The sequence below is a fragment of the Poecilia mexicana genome, unplaced genomic scaffold, assembly GCF_051168715.1.
Source record: "Poecilia mexicana isolate PSO_F unplaced genomic scaffold, ASM5116871v1 scaffold_6, whole genome shotgun sequence".
In the NCBI taxonomy this organism is placed as follows: domain Eukaryota; kingdom Metazoa; phylum Chordata; class Actinopteri; order Cyprinodontiformes; family Poeciliidae; genus Poecilia; species Poecilia mexicana.
The window spans coordinates 7447128-7472651 of NW_028263375.1; the positions used below are offsets into that span (position 1 = coordinate 7447128).

The following is a 25524-nucleotide window of genomic DNA, read 5'->3' on the forward strand; positions in this document are numbered from 1 at the left end:
TTAGGGCCACCTATCTTTTGCGACGGTTGGAAAGACGGACCCTGGCTTCGGAAAGCTTCAGAGAAACCTTTGAATGGATGATTTTTATCCGCTGAAATCTCAAACATCTAATTAACTACCCCGGTAAATATTTTATTTTGCACATCTTTAGTTTGTTTGGAGCCAAGCAGATGCTGTATGGCGGTAGAATGTTGCTGTTTTTCAGTGAAGCGGATGCATCTGGCAGAAAGTGGCGCTTCGTATGAAAAACGTAAAAATGGAGGTCAACTCGACTCAAACAGGCCGAGTTTCTATTAAAAACACTGTTTATATCTGCAGAGGTTGATTATAAAGCAGGAATCTGTGCTAATATGTATTAACTTTTTATTAGTGGAGTTACGGGCAGCTAAGCATTAACAATGACCTGAAAGTTTGCTAAAGGAGAAGCTAAAATAAGCCAGTTGTAGTCCAGAACCAGCGCCGGATTCAAAACCACACCACTCAGACGAGTTCCCTTCACACTGGATCAAATTAAAAATACCAAACGTTTTGCAAAATTCAATTAGTAGTTTTTAAGCTCCATAGTAACATACTTTAAAAAATGTATAAAAGTAACATTTCTTTGTGCTTGCAGAAACAGCTGCCGTTATTTTTTGTAGTAAAGACCACTTAAAGTGAGTTATGAAAATGTCCAGATGTTTGTAAAAGTGAAAGTTCTGGTTTTGTTTAGTGGGATATTGAAGAGTGGTTCTCAATGTTGGGCTCGGAGCCCGCAGTGGGCCATAGCATGCCAGGCAAGGGGTCAGAAGATGTGCTTCAAAAATCTTACATACAGTATTATACTTATCCACCAAGCCAAATAACCCAAAATCAAAAATTTGAATCTTTTTAAATGATTTTTTTCATACTGTATTTGAATGAAGATGCAACAGACTGATGTTGTTTGAACATTACCGTTGTAATTTCAGTTTTAAAGCTTTTATTCTAATGCTTTTCTATTAATGGATTTATGGAATGTGGATGGTGTTTGTTATCTTTTTGTTTATTAATCCTGTAGGAAAGCTATGTATAGTGAAGGATTTATAGTTAGGGCCACAATCTGTGCAACTAGCATTGAATAAATCTGAGAAAGTTTGTAAACTGTCCATGTTTCATGAGGTAATTTAGAAGTAACTCCAAATTTATGTAACCGTTGACATTTTTATTTGATTTACTCAATTTAATTGTTATTCTTTTTCCAGCAGGACTCTTGGCTAAACATAATTAAGCTGCTGTTTTTGTAACTAACTACATAAAACATCTTCCACTGCTGCTTTTCTTCCTGTTTATTCGTAGTTCTGGGTTGAGCAGTCCGTTAGCCGTCACAGACAACAGCGTGAGGAACCATGTTTCTCTACAACATCACCCTGCAGCGGGCCACTGGCATCACTCATGCCATTCATGGAAACTTCTCAGGTGAGCTTCCTCTGCATATTTTTCCTTCCTGTTCAGTTAGGTTATTTGGCTGAGCTGCTTTCAACCCTTTTTGGTTGGAAACCGTCTTTGACTCATTTGCTCTTTAAAGTGGAAGAAGTGATTTTAAGATTTTTAGGGGGCTTAGCGCAGATTAAGTTTAATCTGTTTGTGTTTTGGTAGGAACCAAGATGCAGGAGATTGTTGTTTCCAGGGGAAAGATCCTGGAATTATTGCGTCCGGATGCGAACACGGGAAAGGTGCATACCCTCCTCACGATGGAAGTGTTCGGCATCGTCAGGTCCCTGATGGCCTTCAGGCTCACAGGAGGAACTAAAGGTATGTCGTCATGGAAACGCTCGCTCAAATGCAGAAATTAAACGAGCAAATAACTACCCGTGACTTGAAGAAACCAGAAATTTGATCCCAAATTGTATCTTAGTTTGTAGTTTCATTTAATAACATGTTTTTCCATTTTGATTTGCAACACCAGTTGCAAATAACTTCATAATTTTGACAGAACGGACTGTTTATTATCAAATGTCAACATTCATTGAGGCCTTGCATCCATACCGCACACTAAACGGCAGGTTTTCTTAAAACTTTGATGGCATTTCCTGAACTATTAGTGGGTTAATAACTGAGTTACTACATAAACACAGTCATCTAATGTGCGATATGGAGGAAGTATTAATAATGTCTATAAGTTAGACATCAATTGGAATGAAGCCTGGCCTTTTGACTGAAGCAGGTTGATAACTGTCAACTTACTGAGAGTCAAGAAACTCTGAGAGAATTTACTCCAAAGTAGAAAGATATAAAGTTTATAACTCTAAAATGCCTTCTTGTTTCCAGACAATAATCATGTTTTCTCTCTCTGTCATTTCTCAAAAAGTTCCCTTTAAACAGCTTCTTATGTCACTTAATTAATTACTGAAAATAGCTGCTTTGAGTTTCTTTCCTTCAGTAAAACCACCCACACAGAAGAGTGTGGTGGGTCTCAATGACAACACTGGGTAAATTATTGACTGATCAAAGTGTTGAAGATGTGATGAGTTTGTCATGTCTCTTCTCTGACATAAGAAGTGGAGAAACATTCAACTCTCTGATCTCAGCACAGCTCTGCCTGGTGAGCTGTAGTTGGGTCACAGGTCAGAGAAGGAGCCGCAGTGTGTGTAACTGTGTGATCTGTGTTTGTTTCTGCAGATTATATCGTTGTGGGAAGCGACAGCGGCCGCATCGTCATCCTGGAGTACCACCCGTCCAAAAACCAGTTTGAGAAAGTTCACCAGGAAACGTTTGGGAAGAGCGGCTGCCGGCGCATCGTTCCCGGACAGTTCCTGGCCGTCGACCCAAAAGGAAGAGCTGTGATGATCGGTGGGTGGTGGTGTACCTTTCACACAGTGTAAAGTTTAGAGACGTATCTGTCCTGATATCGGAGGGTTTTGTGATAATTTGCCTGATCCATAAGTGTGGATCTATCAAGTCTAGGGCTGAAACGATTCCTCGAATGATTCGAGTACCTCGATTACTAAAATTCCTCGAGGAAAATTTACCTGCCTCGAAGCTTCGTTAATTTATGTTTTATTAGTTAGCGCACCGTGTTCCGGCCGGGACTTCATTTGCGTTGCGCGGAGCTCTCACTTCCGCCTCTGAGTTGTTGACAAAAGCTAAGTCTCAGCGGCATAAAGTCCAATCTTCAAGACTGGCCCGTGGGGATTTTATTGATTGATGATAATGCCCGACCTTAAAATGACTGGGGAATGCCTGGAGTACGGCAGCATTTCTCCTCCGGGGCTGCTGGTTGAAAGCGAACGGCGGGAAGAGCGCTGAGGTGAGCGGATAGCCTGAACAGGGCGGGCGGCTGAGTAGCTGATGCTTACCGTGTAAATGTAGCTTTACCGACGAACCGCACAATAAATTTCATATCCCGGTCTGAAGAAACGGGTGGCGGAGCGCATCGTACATGGCTGGTAGATGAGTTTCTGAGTGTGACCAGTGAAGGTGTCGTAAATATCCCGTATTGCTTCCCCCCGTGTTCGTCCCCCGGTCTAACGGTTCGTCAGTCCGCTGGTCTATTTCCTCCCCTCCACCCCATGTTCGTTCATTCGCCCTCTCCTCCCACTCCAGGCGGCATTTCCCGTATTTTCAAACCCAAAGCGTGACAGGTTAGGTGGCACGGTGAGTTTAATTAATCTATTAAACTCACTGAAGATGAATACATAAACTAAAAGCTGGATTGTAGACATTTTTATAAGCACATTTGTGAGCCTGCCTCTTTGTTATTAAATTCAATATAATTTCAGATTTTTCTATAACTTTTCTTCTGGTTAACTTAGAAAGTGAGCTATTATTGTTACAGGTTAGTTTTCTAAACTACAATAAAGCAACTGTTAGGGATGCTCAAATATGAAAAATTGGACTGATATTGATATCTGATAGTAACACCGGTATTATGCCAGATTTACCAATATTTCATTTTATAATTTTTTTTATCCGATTACTCGATTAATCGTAAGAATAATCGATAGATTACTCGATTACTAAAATATTCGTTTACAACAGCCCTAATCAAGTCTAATTCTATGATTTATATTTTATTTTATTCTTAGAATTTTTAATTGCGCTTTCTGAGCCATTAGAAAAAAGGTTTGTTGCAGCTTATTTTTTACGTTTGACCAAAGTCAAATAATGTTTTTTTTTTTTTTTTTCAGTGTCTTTGGCTGTTCTACTCCTGACTGAACAAATTAAAGTTGTTTTCTTTTTACATGTTTGACTAAAGTTTGTGAAGCTACAGGTGTATTTAAGTGAGCTGTACAAATGTAGAGTTGGTAAATAAATTTGGAATTTTATGTCTGTTTAAAAAAAAGAAACATTTTAGATCAATTCAGCTGTTTTTCTGTATCATTTCAGTATCAGCTGATACTAAATCTTAGATATCTGTATGGGAAGTGAAAGAAGAGCATCAGTGCATCTCTTGTAAATGTATTAATGGTTAATTTCCTTCTCCTTCTCCCAGTTAAAGGGAAACTTCATGGATCTAATGTGCGTTTTTTCCCCCCCTCTTTCTTCCAGGAGCGATAGAGAAGCAGAAGCTGGTCTACATCCTGAACAGAGACGCCGCTGCCAGGCTCACCATCTCGTCTCCTCTGGAAGCTCACAAAGCGAACACGCTCGTTTATCACGTGGTCGGAGTCGACGTTGGCTTTGAGAATCCCATGTTTGCCTGTTTAGAAATGGACTACGAGGTGAGCTCACGGAAACCAGTTTGTACGTTCGCACAGCTGGAGCTTTGGAGTGATGAGTTTGTCATGTCTCTTCTCTGACTGTCACTGGAGAAACATTTACCTTCTCTGACCTTAGAAAAATCTCACATCCAGGGTTGATTAGAAAAGAACCACAACCGTCAGGAATCCTGTTATTTATGTTTTTTGTTTTGCATTTTTATTTCCAGGAAGCCGACAACGACCCGACAGGAGAAGCTGCTGCAAACACACAGCAGACTCTGACCTTTTATGAGCTGGATCTGGGTCTGAACCACGTGGTCCGGAAGTACAGCGAGGCTTTGGAGGAGCATGGGAACTTCCTCATCACCGGTATGGATGTTTAAAACATAGCCAAAGATTCCTGTGTTATACTTTAATCAGTACTGTACAGTTGAGGCCATAGACATAACTAAATAAATACATTTGTTACATCTACGGTTGAAGCTACCAGTAACTCACTGCTAACATACCCAACAAACTAGCTAGCCTTTCTGCAGCTATCACAGGTAAGTACAAATTTATTGCCTGTCGGCTGGACGAAGTTTAATTTCTGTTGTGATATAGCTCTTAATTTTCATTCATAATGGTTTTAATAAGTCTTAACCTTGAGTTGGTGAAACCTGAAGAAACCCATTATAAACTAGTGTTTTTCTGACATTAGAGTTAGGCAGAGAAATGCTTCTTACCTTCATTGATGGATGAATTAAGTGGGTAAAATGACTGATCAAAGTGTTGAAGATGTGATGAGTTTGTCATGTCTCTTCTCTGATACAAGAAGTGGAGAAACATTCAACTCTCTCTGATCTCAGCACAGATTTCACTGTAACCAACATGGCGGCGCCGTTTTATCCGTGTCTCCTATGAAAATGAACCTGTTGCTGTTTCTCCTTCCTCTCCGTTTAGTTCCCGGCGGTTCGGACGGACCCAGCGGCGTTTTGATCTGCTCTGAAAACTACATCACCTACAAGAACTTTGGGGATCAGCCCGACATCCGCTGTCCCATCCCCCGCCGCAGGGTGAGTCCTAGTGACCTCGTTGACCCTACGGTGCTGTCCTGTGGCTCTTCTGCCTCTGAGGAGCCAACCTGCTGCCACTCGGGTAGAACAGGAGCTGGTTTTATGCTGATTTAGTGAAAATGTGTTTGTTTTTATCCTACAGAATGACCTGGATGACCCTGAGCGCGGCATGATCTTTGTCTGCTCAGCCACCCACAAAACCAAGTCCATGTTCTTCTTCCTGGCTCAGACCGAGCAGGGAGACATCTTCAAGGTCACCCTGGAGACCGACGAAGAAATGGTGAGTAAAAGCTTTTGTTCTTTTATGATGGGTTTTCTGGTAATAAATGTTTCAGTAATTGCTGTGACACACATTCACAATCATACAGTTATTTAAAAAAATTGTTCTTATCGCCACTTTTATTGTTATCGTAACTGTAGCCAAAATATTATAATTAAACTTTAAGTTCATATCATCCACCTCTATTTCCAGGTCACTGAAATCCGGCTTAAATACTTCGACACGATCCCCGTGGCAACAGCCATGTGCGTCCTGAAGACCGGCTTCCTGTTTGTGGCCTCAGAGTTTGGAAACCAGTAAGTTCTCCTCCCGGTTGAACTCAGTCATCCTTCGTTTCTGTCGATCTCCCCAACCGGTGAAACTCTGCCTCCGACTCCCTCAGTTATCTTTACCAAATCGCTCATTTGGGCGACGACGACGAGGAGCCGGAGTTCTCCTCGGCGATGCCGCTGGAGGAGGGAGACACCTTCTTCTTTCAGCCTCGGCCGCTCAAAAACTTGGTGCTGGTGGATGAACAGGAGAACCTTTCCCCCATCATGTCCTGTCAGGTCAGTCCGTCTAGTTCCACTCAGACTCATCAGGTCTCGATAAGATGAAGGAAAATACATCTGTAATCTGTTTTTGCTATAGATTGCTGATTTGGCCAATGAAGACACACCTCAGCTGTATGTGTCCTGTGGACGGGGCCCAAGGTCCACTCTGAGGGTTCTTCGCCACGGACTGGAGGTAAACCCCAACCTGCTACCGGGTCAGTACGGACCCTCACTCGCTCTGCCGGCTGAAGAACTGATGAGCTTTTCATGTCTCTTCTCTGATGAAAGCTGAAGAGTCTTGGAAATATTCTGATTTCAGCTTGTAGGCAAAGTGTTTCTGTTTTATATTAGGGCTGAAATGATTAATCGGATCAATCAGTTATTGAAATAATCCTCGACTAATTTAGTAATCAACTATTCAGACTCAAACAAAGGCTAAATCCTCACAGCAGTAATTAAATCAATATAATGGTAAATATATATGTTTTGTATTTAAGGTAAAAATGTAAATATGTTCCACCCAGAACAATGTTTTAGATTGACTTGGTCCAGTTTCTATAAAAAAATATCTTCTATTAAGCACCTTTTGTTATCCAGTTAATAACCAGTTAATCCAAAAATTAGTCCAGATTTCTTCTCCACTGTTTTAGGACTGAAATGATTAATCGTGATTAATCAATTAGTGAAATAATCTCTAAGTAATTTACTAATCGATTAATTATTAGCTGGAGTATACAGACTCAGAAAAATACCATTTGCTAAAACAACAACATATTCAGAGCACTAATGAAAGCAAAAGTATAAGAAATGGATTTTGCATTTAAGATGAAAACATCTCTTGTATTTTACCCAAAACTCACATTTTTTTCAGAAATTCATCTGGTTCAAATTCATTAAATAAATGCTACATTGTTGCATTTTAGGCAATAAAATGATTGTATTGAATTCAATTATTTGCTTATTTGCATCTTTTAATATCGTATCAAAAAGGTTTAAGTGTTTAAATGAAAAATCAGCACAATGTGACAAAAGTATCCGATTATTTGTGAGAATAATCAATCGAATGAAATAATGAAGTAATCGTTACTTGTTTTTATTCTACATCCTGTAAAGGCCGTCGATGCCAAAGCATTCAGAGACACATGTTTCTGTTCAGCACTTTTCCTCCTTTTGCTCCATTTCTGTAATCATATCCAGCTCCCTACTGATCCTCAGAGAGACCCATAAAAATATGAACTGTTAGCAATTCATCATAAATTGTGAACAAAAGTTTTAGAAAACTGCAGTAAGCTTCTCTGTTGTCAGAAACGTTATTTTGGCCAAAGAAAGTTCCTCCCTGCTGTGGAGCATCACAGCTCAGCCAAGCCTGGACTTTTCCTAACTGGTGCTTTCATGTTGATGCAGTCCAGTCTGATCCCTGCTGTAGGATCAATAACACGTTTTTACATCATTTTGATCAGAAGAGGCCAACATAATGGAGAACACAAATAATTCAAAACTGCATCTCTGCTGTTAAACAGAGTCATTCTGCTTGTCCTCACAGTTTAAATGTTTGCAGTGTGTGGTCCAAAGTGCCTGGCCCCTCTCATTATTGTCTCATTAATGTGTCATATTTTGGACGTTGGGTGAAGGAAAAGTGAAAGTGTATTTTCCTGTGTCCAGGTTTCAGAGATGGCTGTGTCTGAGCTGCCTGGTAACCCCAACGCCGTGTGGACCGTACGCCGACACGTGGAAGGTAACATGCATTCTCAAAGAATAAAGAAATTATAGCTGTTTATAGTAAAGTACAAACATTTAGAGGTAGAAATAAATGCAGGACATTCAACATCAATGGAGTTTACAGTTCAACTCCATTCGTTTCTATTTATTTCTCCTTCAATTCTTGACTTGTGAATCGATCTTTCTTTCTATCCGATCGCAGGGCTTATACAGGTGCTTGAAATCCTTGAAAATTCTTGAATATCAGTTAGGTGTTTTCAAGGTTTGGGAAGTGCTTGACATCCAAACTAGAATGTTTGTAATAACGTCAATCTAACGTTTGTTAAAGCGTAAATGTGGGAAACGTTATGATGAAACCAGATGTTTAAAGATAATAAAAAGAGACACATTTTTTCTTACAGTCTGAATTAAATTGGACCAAATTTCTCTTGTTCCAGGTCAGTTAGAATTACCAAAATAATTTTTATTTAATAAATGAGATTTTATTTAGTAACTTTCTCAGACCAGTCAGATGTATCGAAACCTAAAGTATAACATCTTGTTATATTTTTACATTATTAACAGTAATAAATAGTGAATTGAAGCTTTTTATTTTAGTTCATTTGTATTGTTTTTGTCTCCAAAGTGGTGATGGAAAAGATTGAAAACTTAGTTGAAAATGTTAGAAAAGTGCTTGATTTTTCCTGCCAACAGCGACCTCTGCTGGCCACAAATGAGACAGAAAACTGTTTTAAATGAAGACGGACTGATGCTGTTTAAGCTGCAGGGTTTTGATCTTCCTCTGCTCCTCAGATGAGTTCGACGCTTACATCATCGTGTCTTTCGTCAACGCCACGCTGGTTCTGTCCATCGGAGAAACCGTGGAGGAAGTGACAGACTCTGGGTTTCTGGGAACGACGCCCACTCTGTCCTGCTCCCTGCTGGGCGAAGACGCCCTCGTGCAGGTGGGTGTTCACTGGACCCATAAAAACACAGCATGAGGATACTTTTACCCCTTGACCTCTGACCTTCTGCCTACAGTAACCGGTTTCTGCAGTGTGTAGAAGAGCAGAAACGGCTGCGGTGGGCCTGTTTGGTGGTGCGAGGAGTTTGGAAGTGTTTCATCTTGTGTTTTTCTCGCTTCCCGCCTCGTCTAGGTTTACCCGGACGGCATTCGTCACATCCGAGCGGACAAGCGTGTGAACGAGTGGAAAACTCCCGGGAAAAAAACCATCGTCCGCTGCGCCGTGAACCAGCGGCAGGTCGTCATCGCTCTGACCGGAGGAGAACTCGTCTACTTCGAGATGGATCCGGTAAGAAAACGGAAACATTCTATTTTTACATTTTATTCAGCACTAACACTGTCTAAGGTTATGGATGAATTATTCTTTAACGCCCAGATTTAGCATTTTAGAATTCTGACAGAAAAATAAGGGCTGAACATGATCTGAAGGATGATGATGCTGTTGTGAGGCGAAGGCTGCTAGACTTATAGCTGTGTACGGAGAAAGTCCAAACAGTCCTGGACCGAAAGATTTAAGATTTGGAAGAACTAAAACCAGGTTTTATTCCTACTAACGTGTCTAAATAATGTAAAACCAAGGCAATCTGTTTCATGACTGTTTTGATTAGAAGTAGGAAAGTTAATCTACTCCAACACCATCCTTTATCGTTTTTCTACAGAACTGGGGAATGAAAACCTCCAGCACCCTTTGGGTATATAATACATTCAGAAAGCCATGTTACGCCCATATATGGTGCTGCTTCCTGTTTCTGAAGTCCATATCACAATATATATTATAACTACTTGTCCTCATCCAAACATTAGAAATGTGTTTATTTGCATTTGTCCCACCAGGATGGTGTCAGCATAAATGAATCACCTGCCATAAAATATTCAGTTATTAAAAACACTGCAGTCTGAAACATCTGGTATATATTAATATACAGAATAATATCCAGAAAGAGGAATTTTGTCTTTAGAGCTGAAACTATTAATCAGATTAATCATGATGAACCTATTATTGAAATAATCAACTAATTTAGTAATCGAGTAATTGTTAACTGGAGTATTCAGACTCTAATTAAAACAAAACCACACAGAAATATATACATGTTTTCATTTAACATAAAAAAATCATCCTTGTCTGTAAATATGTTCCACACAGAACTCCTCAAGCTGCAGTTTTAGCTTCGTCTGGTTTAAATTCTGCAAATTTATTAATCGGTTCACCCAAATACTAAACAGATCAGCCGTGTGCTTTATTGATACGTCTATCAGGAAGAGCTGAACTCCTCAAACGTTATTAGAAGAATTTTTTTAGCTGCAGATGAATCCTTTTCTACAAGTGATGAAGCATTTACTAAAGAAATGCTGTGTTGTTTCATTTCAGGCAGTAAAATGTTTATTTGAGAAAATAATTTATTTGCATCTTTTAATTTATTTATAATTTTGGATATAAAGGCTTAGGTGGTTAATTGAAAAATCTGCTGACTGTGCCAATATTTTTTTTAATATTTGATTAATCATCAGAATAATTGATTACCAAAATAATGGTTAGTTGCAGGCCTAGTTGTCTTTGTCAGTGGGTGTAGCTGATCCCCCTGCTGTGGAAGATCCCACCCTGAGTGGGTTTTTCCTGCGTTCCCGGCTCATAACGCGCCTCTGCTTCGTCTGCAGTCGGGCCAGCTGAACGAATACACGGAGCGGAAGGAGATGTCTGCAGACGTGGTCTGCATGAGCCTGGCCAACGTCCCGCCTGGCGAGCAGCGCTCCCGCTTCCTGGCTGTGGGCCTGGTGGACAACACGGTCCGGATCATCTCCCTGGACCCGTCGGTACGACACAAACACCCGGGTTGGAGGGAAGCATCCTGTGGAGCGGCTCGGCGCTCTGGGAGGGTTTAAAGCTGATTTATTGTCTGTTCATCGAGGTGTGACTTAAGTTGCATTATCCTCTTGGTTAAGGACGGTTTGCAGATGAAAGATCCAAACATTCAGACAGATAGTTTAAGTGTTGATGTTTTCCAAACATCAGGATGCCTTCAGAAATTGTTCCAACATGTTGGGCTTGAGTTTCCTGCAGGATGGATTGTGTTTTTCTGTCTCATCAGTTCCTCCCTTCCCAAAAGGAAAAGGTTTATGTTGCATGAAGCTTCCCTGCCGACCCAAAATGAAGCACTTTAGGGATCAACAGACTTTTATTCCAATCCAGCTGCATATTTCACTACAAGTCAATTCCAGAGAGCAGTTTTTGTCATTCCATGAACTTTTTAGACTTTTTGGAACTGGCCTGGTTTGAAGTTTGACCGTTGGATGCAGAACATCATATTTGACTTGGAAAATAATTAGATGAGCTGTGTAGATGTTGCTGTAAACTGCAGCCATGGTTTTCCCCCCTCAGTTTTATTTGTCCTAACTTGTAAACCTCCTCCACCTCAGGACTGTCTGCAGCCGCTGAGCATGCAGGCGCTTCCTGCTCAGCCGGAAAGCCTGTGCATCGTCGAGATGGGAGGCGTCGAGAAACAGGATGAAATCGGAGATAAAGGAACCATCGGCTTCCTCTACCTCAACATCGGCCTGCAGGTATTCCTTCTTAATTTATTCACATCCAGGATGAAACCCAGCAAACATTGTTCTGTCAAGACCCTTAATTAGGGATAAAACAGTTGAAGTAATCGTCAACTGATTATGTAATCGATTGATCATTAACTGGAGAGCATACATGGCCCTTTGCTGAAACAACTCAGAGCAGTAATTAAGCCAAAATGAATTGAATTATTTTTATTTTTAATGCTTTTTTTTTAACAGAATTCTCAGCAGACATGTTGAATCATGTTTTGAATCTGAATAACGTGGTGATTGATCATTTGTTTAAATGTTTTTTATTTTCTTTCCTGTAGAACGGTGTTCTGCTGAGGACCGTATTGGACCCGGTAACCGGTGACCTGTCGGATACCAGAACCCGGTACCTGGGGTCCCGTCCGGTCAAGCTGTTCAGAGTCCGGATGCAGGGACAGGAGGCCGTATGTCACTTTTATTTATCACCACGAAACATTGAGCTGAAATATGTTGACGTTTTTGTTTTGCTAAAATCGTTTTTTTAATCCCTGTGGGAAAGTGAGCTGTTTTGGTCTTCCTGGCAGGTTCTGGCCATGTCCAGCCGCTCGTGGCTCAGCTACTCCTATCAGTCCCGCTTCCATCTGACGCCGCTCTCTTATGAGACGCTGGAGTACGCGTCCGGCTTTGCCTCAGAGCAATGCCCTGAAGGCATCGTGGCCATCTCCACCAACACTCTGAGGTAGGATCCAGGTTAAATGCTAAATCATTTGGACTTGTTGTGGATCTTATTGAAACTTTAAATTTCTGTGCCTGCTACGGCTCTGACTATTATTTGTCACCCAAAAAGATGCAAATAACATTTTAATAATCCCTGACAGCGATGCACTGACGAGAACTTTGTGGCCAATCTTGAGCTTTAACCTTCTAATATTTATTAAAATATTTGATATGAAAACATTTTCTTCTAAACCTCCCACCATGTGCAGTGGTTATTTTTACTAAAAGCATAGAAAGACGTTATGTTTGTTTTTACTTTTTCCAAAACAACAACAAAATAAATAGTGTTTATACTTTAAGGTGTTTTTATGCTAAACAGGTTAGCATCCATGTTCTGCTTACATAGCATTCCGAGTTTCATGTTAGCCATAAAGCATTTGTTCAATAGTTTTATCAGTGTAACATCTGGTTAGACAGGAGAACCTTGAATTGTTTTATTAACCTTTGGGATTAATACAGAATTTCTAAAATTGATTAATTTACTTTCTGGCTAAGTGAAAACACATTTTTATTATTTCTCTGAACTTTATTATGATAAGAAGATAAAATCTGAGTACAAAGTCTGAATGCATTTCCATCACTAAATAATGTAACAATGAACAGATTGTTTTTATTATTATTGATTGGTTCATGCTGAGGTAAATGTAACCAGTAAAAATATCATCTTTCTCCCTGCAGGATTTTGGCTCTGGAGAAACTGGGGGCCGTCTTCAACCAGGTGGCGTTCCCTCTGCAGTACACGCCCCGGAAGTTTGTAATCCACCCGGAAACCAACAACCTCATCCTGATAGAGACCGACCACAACGCCTACACCGAGACGACCAAAGCTCAGAGGAAGCAGCAGATGGCTGAGGTCTGATGAGTTTCCGACTTATTTAAGACTCGACTGTTGACTTCTTCAGGATTCGGTTTTGTAACTTTGTGTTTCCTACTTAGATTATAATAATGACCAAGTCATGTGGTCATTATTATGAAGCTACAACTAACATGAAAAAATTGTTAGGAGTTATAAACGTCACATAAAACTTCACTCTCATGTTTTATTGTGTTTCTCCATAAAACACGAGATAAAAACAGTTACTGAGGCGAGTCCAAGTGAAGTCTTTTGTTTCTGACTCCAGTCCTCATCTCTCTGCCATCAAGTGAGGAGCAAGAAACACAACTTTCTGTTTTTTAGGGAGGCTTTTTATACCAGATCACATTTTTATCACTTTTTTTGCTAAACAATCTCATATACCTCAGCAAAGATATAAAATCAGCCACTGACCTCTTCTGCTCTGCAGTGAGAGGTTTGACTGGTAGACTGGCCCACATGGTCATGTCTGCATGTTTGCAGTTAAGTCACCCAAAGTTACCAACTCAACGATTTTCTTGATGTATTTAGCAAAATTTCAGACAAAAGAAATTGGTGTTCGCTGAAATCAGAATCAGCAAATCTGACTTTTTAAATATCTGTAATTGACAATCAGCCAGAAAACTACGATCGGTGTATGTCAGGTTTGTAAAAATCTCTGGTAACATTTTCTGTTATGTGGTTAAAAGTGAGGAGGTTTGATGGACGTTTGGTCTGGAGGTTTTTGTCGGATCGCTGTAATCCTCTGGTTCCCCTGCAGGAGATGGTGGAGGCGGCCGGTGAGGATGAGCGAGAGCTGGCTGCCGAGATGGCGGCGGCGTTCCTGAACGAGAACCTCCCTGAAGCCATTTTCGGCGCGCCCAAAGCCGGAGCGGGTCAGTGGGCTTCACTGGTGCGACTGGTTAACCCCATCCAGGGCTCCACTCTGGATCAGGTGCAGCTGGAGCAGAACGAAGCTGCCTTCAGGTGAGCAGGATGGAACGCATCCCGTCTCACTTTCCTCACCCGCCAGAATCCTTCTCACTGGTTTTCTTCTTCTTCCCCTTTCCCAGTGTGGCCGTGTGCCGCTTCCCCAACACCGGCGATGATTGGTACGTCCTGGTGGGAGTCGCCAGAGACATGATCCTCAACCCCAGATCTGTAGGCGGTGGCTTCATCTACACGTATCGCCTCACCGCCGGAGGGGAGAAGCTGGAGTTTGTGCACAAGGTGGGTTTGATAACTGGGAATGTGCTCACCTCCATAGTTTAGCTCTCCATCTGGGATTCCTTCCCTCTGCCCGTGATGATAAATCTCCTGCCATGTGGTTAAGTTGCTCCCCTCTCCTGATGTTTGACCCGGTCACCTCGAGTCTGCAGCAGCTGCTTCTGATGCAGCTGTCATCAGGCCGCTCGTGTCTGCTAGCTGTACATGTGGAAAAGATGGAGCGATGTGTTTTGGGATGAAGAAAAGGGAAAATTACTCCCATCTAAGTCTTGAAGGGGTGGTATTGTGTATTTTCCAGTCGCATAGTGGCATTTATAGCACAATCAATTAGAGCTGTAACGATCCATCGAATGATTCGAGTACCTTGATTATTCAAATTTCTGAAGGTTACATTATGTTTTACTATTTAATGCCATGTGTTGCACCCGGATGATTATTTGTGTTGCACAACTAGGCCTGTTAGAGTAATAAATTCTGCTGGACGATAAATTGTTCCAGAATTTATTACGATAAATGATAATACTGTTGATTTGATAATATAATGTAATAATAATATAAGAACATATTCTCAAAGATCAATAAACTTATCAACATTTAACACTGGAACTGGAAGACATTTTAAATATCCAAATTAAATAAACTGAACAGAAACGACAAATAAAATTAAATATGAAGTCTTTGTAAACAAAAACGACGAGTTGAGACCAAATCATCAGGCTGTGGACTTTTATCATCCAGTTTCAGATAGAAAGAGAAGAAAGAAAAACTATAAATCATGCAAATGGAAATTTTTGAGCTTTTAATCATTTTAATAGTTTTAATTTATCATGTGATCAATTGATTTATTGCTACAGGTCTGTGTGCAACACTGTCACTTCTGCTAATGAGCTGTTAATGGATGCGAAGCGCTGTTAGCAGGGTGATAAAATGTTTTCTTTAAAAAAGGACAATGTTTTTTACTGGCATTTTTCCTTTTATATTGGACCTTGAGTATCTACTACAGAATGAGACAATTTTTTATTCGATTACTTGATTAACAATCTGAATAATTGATAGACTGCCCGACTACTATAATTGTTTACTACATGCAGCCCTACAGTCGAGTAACTGTTACCTTCAATTGTTATAAAAATGCAATATATGTTAAATATGACTTAAAAGAAATGTGACTTTGGAAATTAACTCCTTGAAATTGGGCCTCTGTCTCTTTAAGAAACTCCTGCTCTTTGTGAAACTCCGGCTTCAGGAAGTCATCACAACATGGCTCCTCTATTAACCCTTTAATAGCATTTCACTGAGGATAAGCTTGTATAAAATTAGCTGATGTGCAGGTCCACCAGGTGTTTGCTAATTGCTGCCGGCTAGTCTGAAGGAGCTGACTGGGGGAGTAGCAGGGAGGGCTGCTCTGCGAGGTGGAAACTTGAAAGCTGCAGCTCAGAGGAGGAGGCGGAGCTACGTCCAGCCAGGCGTTTCCCACAGCTGAATGGTTGCCATGGAAATTAAACGATTTCTCAAACATGCATGAAAAAATTAAGGCAACATTTTAGGTATGTTTTTGACGAGGGAATAACATAACATGATATAAAAAGCTCAAAAAAGTCAATTTTACATAACACTGCCCCTGTAATGGTGGCAGAGAATCCCACAGCATCCCGACTGATTTGGGCATTTCCCCAGAAACCGGATCAGGGCGGAGGGGATCGGCGTGAATCAGCACTTTTGTCACCTGACGTGACTGATGAGTCGGCGTATTTCAGAGCCGCATCAGCCGCTTCTTTTCACGGAGCTGCAGGACTTTCCCAACCACTTCGCTGGATCCCACGGTCGCTCCGCCCGATCACACAGATCCAGTTTGGACTTTTTATCCATAAAACTCTGAGCTGAAATAAGTAGTTGGATGAAACGTGGTGACAGACGCCTCGGCAGACTCTCATGGATGTTCGTGGTCTAGCAAAGCAAATAGCTTCCGGTCTGCTGGTGCTGAACGAAACCTGAGGAGAAAGATCCAGGTGTTTCAGATTTTTCCACCCTGCAGCATTTTCACTTTTTTCCTTTACAGGACAGGTTCTTGATTCCCTTCTCTGATTCCCTGTCATCAACTTCATTGTTTTGTTTTGTTTTGCACGCAAACATCACATCTGGGAAGTTTCCTGTGAGACAGTCTGTCGGTGCAGATTATTAACCTTTTATTAAAACTTGTTCTGAATTATGAGTTAATTTTGTCTTCATTCAAGTCCACTAAGATATTTGCATAGAAACTTGATCAAAATGCTCTGAACATGCTCAGTTGAATAAGTAGAGAATATCTGTGACTCCTATTGAAAACTCCAGTTGGTCTCATTAACATCAAACTTTATGCCAAATGTTATTGAGGGATCAGTGAGTTCAGACCAGCAGCAGGTGTCCAGTAGCTCAGACTTCCTCATCCGATCTGGGAATCTTTCACTCCTGTGTGTGTGAGGTGGAGCAGATCTGTAAACATTATGGATGAGAGTCGCCTCAGAAAGAAAAGCTGGCTCATTTCAGCCTGACGTGTAGTTGACAAAATACTTAGCAGGAAAAAACACTTCAGACAAACCAATAAATGTTTAAATCTGGACATATGACACAAAGGAACTCGTATCAGTCCTCCTGTGCTGATTCTCCCTGAACTCGGTGTTTCCAGACTCCGGTGGAGGACGTGCCGCTCGCCATCGCACCGTTCCAGGGACGCATCCTGGTCGGAGTCGGGAAACTGCTGAGAATCTACGACATGGGCAAGAAGAAGCTGCTGCGCAAGTGTGAGAACAAGGTAAGACAAGAAAGGGTTTCCTGTAAAATAAATAAATAAAAATATTCTGAGTCTGAAGCCTCAGTGGTAAAGAAACTGACAAAAGCAACAGGTCGTACAAATAAACTGCTACAAATCATCTTCCAGATGGTTCTGGAAGGGCAATTAGGAATTCAAAATATAACGTAAAATAAGTAAAGCATGACTTCGCTCAGAGCACTAAACGTAGAGTTAGATTTAACAGATCCGCCTTATGGATCGGACACATTTTCACCCAATCTAGAATTTTTTCCAATATCAGGACTGATACAGATATTAACACTGGATCGGTGCGTCTCCACTGATTTCTTCTCTTGCTCAGCGATTTGCTCATCAGTCAGAAGGGAGGCAGATGAAGGTGTGACTTTTTTCCTCTTGCATGCTGGGAGTTTTTGAGCCTCTAGTTTTAATTTTAACTCCATGTCCAACTTTAGTAAATCCAAACCTTTTCCCCTCTTATTGTTTATAAAAACCACAGCAGGTGTGTGTTGTTTGATCGTTCCCACCTGGAACAAGAACGAGTGAAGTAAATCCCTAAAAGACCAAAATGAATGTTACGTTGTTGAACATGAAATGTGGATGGAAACTTCTGACCACAGCTGTAGGTTCATTCCTTACAGTCCTGATGAAATCAGTGATTTACGGTTTTCTCTGATGCCTCCCACCGACTGAAAGCGCTTCGGAGGTGGAGCCCAAAGGCCTTGGTTGAGACGTTGAGGCGTCTCTCTGTGCAGCTGCCTCTCGGCTCGCCCACGAATAATTGATTTGTCTGTGAGAAGACCCGCATCGCTCTGAGTAATAACTCAGCTTTTACATTAATTTCAAAGCTGCTGCAGAAACAAGAGAGATTTAAAAACACACACACTTTGAAATCTTCGTCCTGGCGGATCATTATGGTGCTTTGGTCATGTTTTCCCCAACGGAACCAAAACTGGTTTCATACCACTTCGTTTTACACTTCGCTCAGTTTACAGCAGATTGAAGTGTTGCAGTCTGGGTTCTGTACATGAACTTTGTCAGAGTTGAAGAAGTTTAAACAAATTTCCTTCAGCGTGTTTGCGAATACTTCAGGATGCACACAAGCCGCCATTTTTATCCAATCAAGATGCATTTTGTTCACATTGAGCCCTCATGAATGCTGGAAGTCCCACCATCTGCATAATTAATTTTTTGCTCTTGCTTCGTCCTGCAGCACGTTCCCAACCTGGTGACGGGCATCTACACCATCGGCCAGCGCGTCATTGTGTCCGACGTTCAGGAGAGCCTGTTCTGGGTCCGGTACCGGCGCAACGAGAACCAACTGATCATCTTCGCAGACGATACGTACCCCCGCTGGGTGACGACGGCCTGTCTGCTCGACTACGACACCATGGCTTCCGCCGACAAGTTTGGCAACATCAGCATCGTAAGTGCAGCGATACGGACATGTTGGAACAGGATGCTCTTCTTCTCTTCCTCTTGTTTCTTTTTTTCCTCCTCTTTCCACTTCCTGAAGCAAACAGCTGATTATATGAACACAACTCTTTATAATAATTCTCATTAATTAAGCTGTTGTTGCAGCTTTGTAGCATTCGTCTCAGCTAACGACGTTGGACCATTTTAGGACTTTTCCTTGAACTTTCCGTGTGTGATCCGTACATTCCCACACTGTAATTCAAGACCTGGTGTCTGTAGAAACAGTTTCAACATGTTGTACTAAATTCAACTGCAGTCCAAATATAAAATGTATCATGTGAGTTCTTCTAAGAACCCGAGCCATCTGGAGTCCTGTGGGGGTTTAACGAGATGAGAAGACAAACTCGTCTTATTCTGTGGTTTGTTTTCCCAGGTGCGTCTTCCTCCCAACACCAGTGATGATGTGGATGAAGACCCCACAGGAAACAAGGCCCTGTGGGATCGAGGTCTCCTGAACGGAGCATCACAGAAGGTCAGAAAGAAAAAGTCCTTCAACAATCGAGTCTCTTTTATGCAGCGGGGTCTTAGGACCATGCTAAGAAAATTAAAAATAAATACAGTTACGAGAATAATGTCAAAATAATACGGGAATAAACAAGGACAATTACCAGCACAAGCAAAAAATGTTTAGAAAATCCGAAGAGCGTCTGGATCTCGACTTGTTTCATTACACATCACCAGACTTTGGGATTAATCAGGATTAATTCATTTTCCTTATGAAAAATGATTAATGCTGATCAATCAGCATTAATCACGATTCATTGGTTTTCATTTTCCTAATGAATATTGAGATTAATCATGATTAATGCGATTAATTGTTCCAGCCCTGCTGAGTCAGCAGATTCTGAGCCCTTCCTGAGCCTTTTTATCCACGCGGTGACCGTCTGGGCCTTCAGGGGTCAGATCCTGACCACAGGTAGAAGTCTGGAGCCCGGCCGTTCAGGCGTCGCTGCAAACGGCTAAATTAGAGACCAAAGTTGGAGCTAAACAGAACCAAACCTCTCAGAGGAACAGAAACCGAAGAGAAAACCGTTTGACCGTTGGGGTTGAAATCTCTGATCTGCTTCCTGCATTGTTTCTGACCTCCACTGCTTCTTCTTCATCACCCTTCATCACCGACCGCAGGTCGGAGCTCCTCGCAGCATCGCTCAGCTGCATACTTGAGGAGCTGGTCAGGATCTGTTTAGGTAGCAGACGGGGTGGGAAAGTCCCTCCAGTTGAGACATGATGAGCTGGTTCCAGTGTTTGTCCTCTGCACCGTTGATTCATTTGGAAATGTACTGCGGCTCTATTTATAACCATGAATGGAAACGCCCAGAACGCTGTGCGTCGGCTCGGCTTTCTGAGAGTTTTACATTAAATTAGAAGCATTCCTCTTTCATTTGATTAGTTCGTTGTGAGAAAACGCGGTCAGGCGAAATGAAAGGGACGACTGTCTGTCCACCAAACGTTCTGCGTGAAGACCAGTCGTCCCAATGGAAACTTTTACTGCTGTTTTTAGGAATAAGCCTTTTTTAAAATATTTCATTCATTTAATTAATTTACTGTTTAAAACAAACATGTTACATAAACAAAAGGTTTGAATGAAAAGAGTCGTTGGAAGAAAACAATCTTAAAAATCGACTCAAAAGTGAATTTACTGAACCATAAAACGATGAAGCATCAATCATCCATTCAGACACATTAATAACAAAAAGAATATCTGTTGTTTGTCTCATAGCAAGGCATTTTCACATAAATGAAACAGTGAATCTAGAACTTTTTCACCAACATTAAGGAATTATCAAAGTTGCCTTGTTAGTTTTACTGAAATATTTGCTCTAGAAATGAGTCCAAATATACAATGTTACCTTCTGTTGTCATGAAAATGCTGCTTATATCAAACTGAATCTGGAACATTCATTGATTTTTATTGATCAATTGCAATTTTGGTTTTTGAAGATTTTACTTTTGGAAAATCAGGATTTGTTTTTCCACTAATGTTCTCCCAAAACTCACCATCTTGTTTTACAGCTTCTGTTTATTTGGACTTTAAATTCAGGTCAAATCTATGACGCAATATAAGTGTCACACTTAGATTTATTTGTTTTTTTGTTGTTTTTTTTTTTTCTGTATGAAGTCATAATATTTCAAGCATACAGTCGTAGCAGTACAAGAAAACGTCGTATGTCAAAGTCGAAATTATATGAGAATAAAGCTATAAAATTTCATGTGCCTGGACAATACACGATACCGCCACTTTAATTAGTGCGTCTGCTACATTTAAGCGGATTGAGCTTATTTTTATTTATTTAAGCCCTTTGTTTCTGTTGATTTGCCTAATTTTGGTCCAGATGATGATCTTTCCGTCAAAGCAGAGTATTTCCTCTGATCGCTGCCGCATGTTTGCCCCACATTCAGCTGGCTGTTTTGGGGCAGGGTTCTGCAGCGGCTTTGTTTACGTGTTTATAAATCCATTCGCTCTGACCGCTGCGATCAAAGAGCAGCGTCGTGGTCTCCCTGTGCCACCCTGGGGGCGTCGCTGCCCGTCACGGGGCGGCTTCACACACAGCCGCCGTTGTTCGGCTTCAGAGGGAATCTGCGGTCTCTGCTTATTTGTGTCTCACCGCAGGCTCAGTTTCAGCATCAGCTTTGCTCCCTCTTGTCTCATCGCATCAGCATCACGTACGACCGGCCCAGTCCTGAGGTTTCACCGCCGCTGAATGCCGCCTTTGTGCCCCGGTGCTTATCTTCCACTATCTGCGGCGAGCGATGTCGGATTAAACCCAGCGCTGGGGTGACCCCGGCTCGGACGCGGCTGTTAATGTGCGGCCAGATCACACAGACGCTGAAGGCCTCTGAGGCCTAAAACCGCTGCATCTGACCGGCGTCGTGATGTCATCGATTAGCCACGGCTGAAGCCAGATGCCTTGTGGTTTCTCAGCAGGCAGTTTCTGGGGCAGCACGGTCACCTGTGGCTTTCTGTTTGCCTCTAGGCCGAGGTTGTGGTGAACTACCACATCGGAGAGACGGTGCTGTCGCTGCAGAAGACCACTCTGATCCCCGGCGGGTCGGAGTCGCTGGTGTACACCACGCTGTCGGGGGGCATCGGCATCCTGGTGCCGTTCACGTCACACGAGGTAAAACGTCTGCTACACACAGATACGTGTCAAAACATAGCAAATATAGAGGAAAAAATAACTAACCTTTTCATCTTTCATTTCAGAACGAGTCCCTTTATTTCCTGTAATTCTGATGATTTTTGGCTCATAGATAAATGTTAATAAAATAAAATGTTAATATTACAAAAGATCAATTAAAAAAATGTAGATTTTAACAGAAATGTCACTTCAAGGCATTTAAATGTTGGTTCCTGCATCAATGCGGCGTAGCATGGAGATCAGGCTGTGGTTCAGGAAGTTCATGTTGCTTTGGTAGCTTCCTTAAATACACGGCTGTCGACCATTAAAGAACTGGACTACAAGTCAAGTCCTTGTTGTCTAGAATTACAAGAAATGGTTCCTATAGTTCTCAAGAAAGAGGACTGAATATTTCACTCTGATAATCGGGTTTAATGATTGAGTTTCTGAAATGAGGGATGAAAATGTTGAACGTTTTATTTGTGTTAAACGTTGCCAGCCATCTTTCCTGAAATGTTTCTCAGATGTTGAACGTTTTCCCGTCTTTTCTCCAGGATCACGACTTCTTCCAGCACCTGGAGATGCACATGCGCTCCGAGTTTCCTCCGCTGTGCGGCAGAGATCACCTGAGCTTCAGGTCCTACTACTTCCCAGTGAAGGTCGGTGTGTTTTTACTGGAGATGCTTCGCTAATCCAGCAACTTTATTAAAAAATGAGGGGAAAACATTTTCAACGCCAAAGTGAAACCAATTTTCTGGAGATTTTTCTTTCTTTTTCTTTCTCGTTCTATTTCTTTCTCACTCTTTCTCTCTTTTTCTCTTGCCTTTCTTTCTTGTCTGTTCCTCATTTTTCCTTCTCATCTTTCTTCCTGTCATCCCTTTCTTTTTCTGCTTTCTTTCATTCTTTCTCTTTGCCTTTCAGTATTTTTCTCGTTTTCTTGCTCTCTTGTTCCTTTCTTTATTTCTCTTTCTTTCTTTTTTCTCTTCTGTCTTTATTTATCTCTGAACACGGAGCATGATGATGAATTAAATCTTTCACCGGTCCGTTTTCTGCTCCGCTCAGGGAATCTGTTCACTGTTGACCCGGTTTGTTGAAACAGTTGCTGATTTTTATTTGCCGTTATTAGACTTCAGTTCACATTTTGTTTTGCTTCATTTCTGTTCGTCATAAAATCCCGATGAAATGCGTAAAGACTTGTGGTTGTGAAGCGATAAATTGGGTAAAAGTTTAAAGGACTGGAGTATTTCTGAGCAGATCATGAGTTTGCCTCGGATCAGCGATCTATCCCCGAAGATATTAAACTTCTCTTCAGATCTTTGACGAGCTTTTCGCTGGAACAGGAAGTTGAAAGAGATCAAACGTTTTAGTCCAAGCCAGAAACGTTTTAATCTTTGGTTCGTTTCGTTCCTGCAGAACGTGATCGACGGCGATCTGTGTGAGCAGTTCAACAGCATGGATCCGCACAAGCAGAAGAGCGTGGCGGAGGAGCTGGACCGAACGCCGCCCGAAGTCTCCAAGAAGCTGGAGGACATCCGCACCCGTTACGCTTTCTAACCGCCCAGCAGGGAGCCGCATTTCTACTCATCAGGCAACGCCAGCGCAGGAAAGACAGGTCACTGAGGAGAACTTTAGTTTTTTACGGACGACTCATGAAGAAACGTTCATAAACAAACTTGTGGAGAAGAACTTCCTGCCGCTCCATAAAGCTGGGAAAAAAAGGACCTAATTCCTGATTTTTCTGCTGACTCTGATCCCAGCTGGATGGAGGAAACGTTTTATTTTACTGTGCATTAATTAGTCATAGTTTCAGCCTCACCTCCACCTGTTGTGCGGCTCTTCTCTGTCCTGCTGGGTCATTAGATGACCAGGAAAGTCATGGTGGAAAAACACTGGCCATCTGCTCCGGGTGGTAAATTCCCAACCTCAGCCACAGACGACATTCCAACAAAAAAATGAAATGAATAAAAAAATCGGTGGACGTTTGGGTTTGTGGGACTGGGGTGAACATTTGTTGTTTTTTTTGTAAATAAAGCTGTTTTTATAAAATCAGTTTTCTGTGTCTGTTTGGAAACTTTCCAGGTTGAAGCAAAATGAGTCCAGTTTTTAAAATCTTCATTCATTCCTACCTGAAACATCTTGGTTTATAATTTCGCTGCTGTTTGATTTTTGTTTTGAAAATGAGAAAGCGTAGCATCTTGAGCGCTGCAGTTCCAGGGTAAACGGTGCGGTTTGGCGTAAGCCTCTTCCACAAACCTGGAAGTTACTCATCCGTCTGTCATTCCTTCACAAACCCCGCGCACACGACGAACCGGATAATCCCATTACTCAGTTTCCTTCTCCAGTCAATCCCAGATGAGGTTTAAACGCAGCGCTGGATCTCAGGAGCAGACGGACAGGGAGATTACCAATTTGTCTGGTTTTGATCCAAAACGTCAACATTAGTTTCGAGCTGCGGAGACTTCTTAGGATCCAGATAGAGACAAATTGTAACAAATGTTTTTTTCTAAGATGTGGAAACATTTGTATACATAAAAATTTCAAAATGGAAAAAAGTCACTCTTTGATTTCTGAGTCGTCTAATTTTGAAGGTACTGAGCAGGAAAATTCACACCTCATCTTTTAAGAGGTTTTCATTTTCAGTTTGAAAGAAATGAATCAGGGCTATGGAGGAAGTACAGAAATATTTATAGCACATTTCAGCAGCGAGGCAGGTCAAAGTGCTTTACATTATAAAAACATAAAAGTACAAAGTCAGAGGACATCACACAGTCAGCAATGGAGAAAATCAGTAAATATTTTACATTTGGTCACATGCTGTCGTTGCACATCAAAATGTTTCATGTTTAGCTTAAAAAGAAACTAACCAGCTGGGTTTTTAGTCTACATTTAAAGGAATTCGGTGTTTCAGCAGTTTTGCATTTTCTGGAAATTTGTTCCAGATTTGTGGTGCATAGAAGCTGAAGACTGCTTCTCCATGTTTGGTTCTGGTTCTGGATGCAGAACAGAACCAGAAAACCTGAGAGGTCTGGAAGGTTGCTATGACAACAGCAGATCTTTAATGTATTGTGGTGCTGATCCATTCAGTGATTTATAATCTAAAGCACTGTTTATAAATCATAAAGTCTATTCTCTGAGCTACAGGAAGCCAGAGGAAGGACTTTAGAACTGGGTGATGTTCTCTTAACTTCCTGGTTTTAGTCAGAACTCCAGCAGCAGAGTCTGGATCAGCTGATTATTTTTTTTTATACAGACCTGTGAAGATGCTGTTGCAGTAATCAATGCGACCAAAGATAAATGCATGGATGAGTTTCTCCAGATCTCACTGAGACATTCGTCCTCTACTCCTGGAGATGTTCTTCAGGTGATAGAAGGCCGACTTTGTAACCGTCTTTATGTGGCTCTGAAGGTTCAGGCAGAGTCCAGCACTGCTTCCAGGTTTTGGGCCTGATCGCTGGTGTCCAGCTGTAATAACTGAAGCTGTGTGCTTCTGCATCTACAGTTTGTACAAACTGAACATTTTTT

The 25524-nt window shown here is 41.5% G+C and overlaps 1 protein-coding gene across 1 annotated transcript; it reads left to right on the forward strand.

Moving 5' to 3' along the window:
• On the forward strand, positions 1 to 24051 carry sf3b3 (splicing factor 3b, subunit 3). The gene is made up of 27 exons (XM_014997314.2): positions 1 to 123; positions 1315 to 1434; positions 1615 to 1770; positions 2638 to 2808; positions 4507 to 4679; positions 4886 to 5027; positions 5601 to 5713; positions 5856 to 5993; positions 6186 to 6289; positions 6376 to 6541; positions 6624 to 6719; positions 8189 to 8261; positions 9038 to 9189; positions 9382 to 9537; positions 10905 to 11060; positions 11664 to 11807; positions 12125 to 12247; positions 12368 to 12522; positions 13239 to 13413; positions 14174 to 14379; positions 14466 to 14622; positions 17285 to 17410; positions 18621 to 18833; positions 19257 to 19355; positions 21859 to 22002; positions 22557 to 22661; positions 23416 to 24051. Exons 2-27 carry the CDS (start codon positions 1365 to 1367, stop codon positions 23554 to 23556), a joined length of 3654 nt encoding a protein of 1217 aa, XP_014852800.1. The 5' UTR covers positions 1 to 123; positions 1315 to 1364; the 3' UTR covers positions 23557 to 24051.
• Positions 24052 to 25524: the final 1473 nt, after the last annotated feature.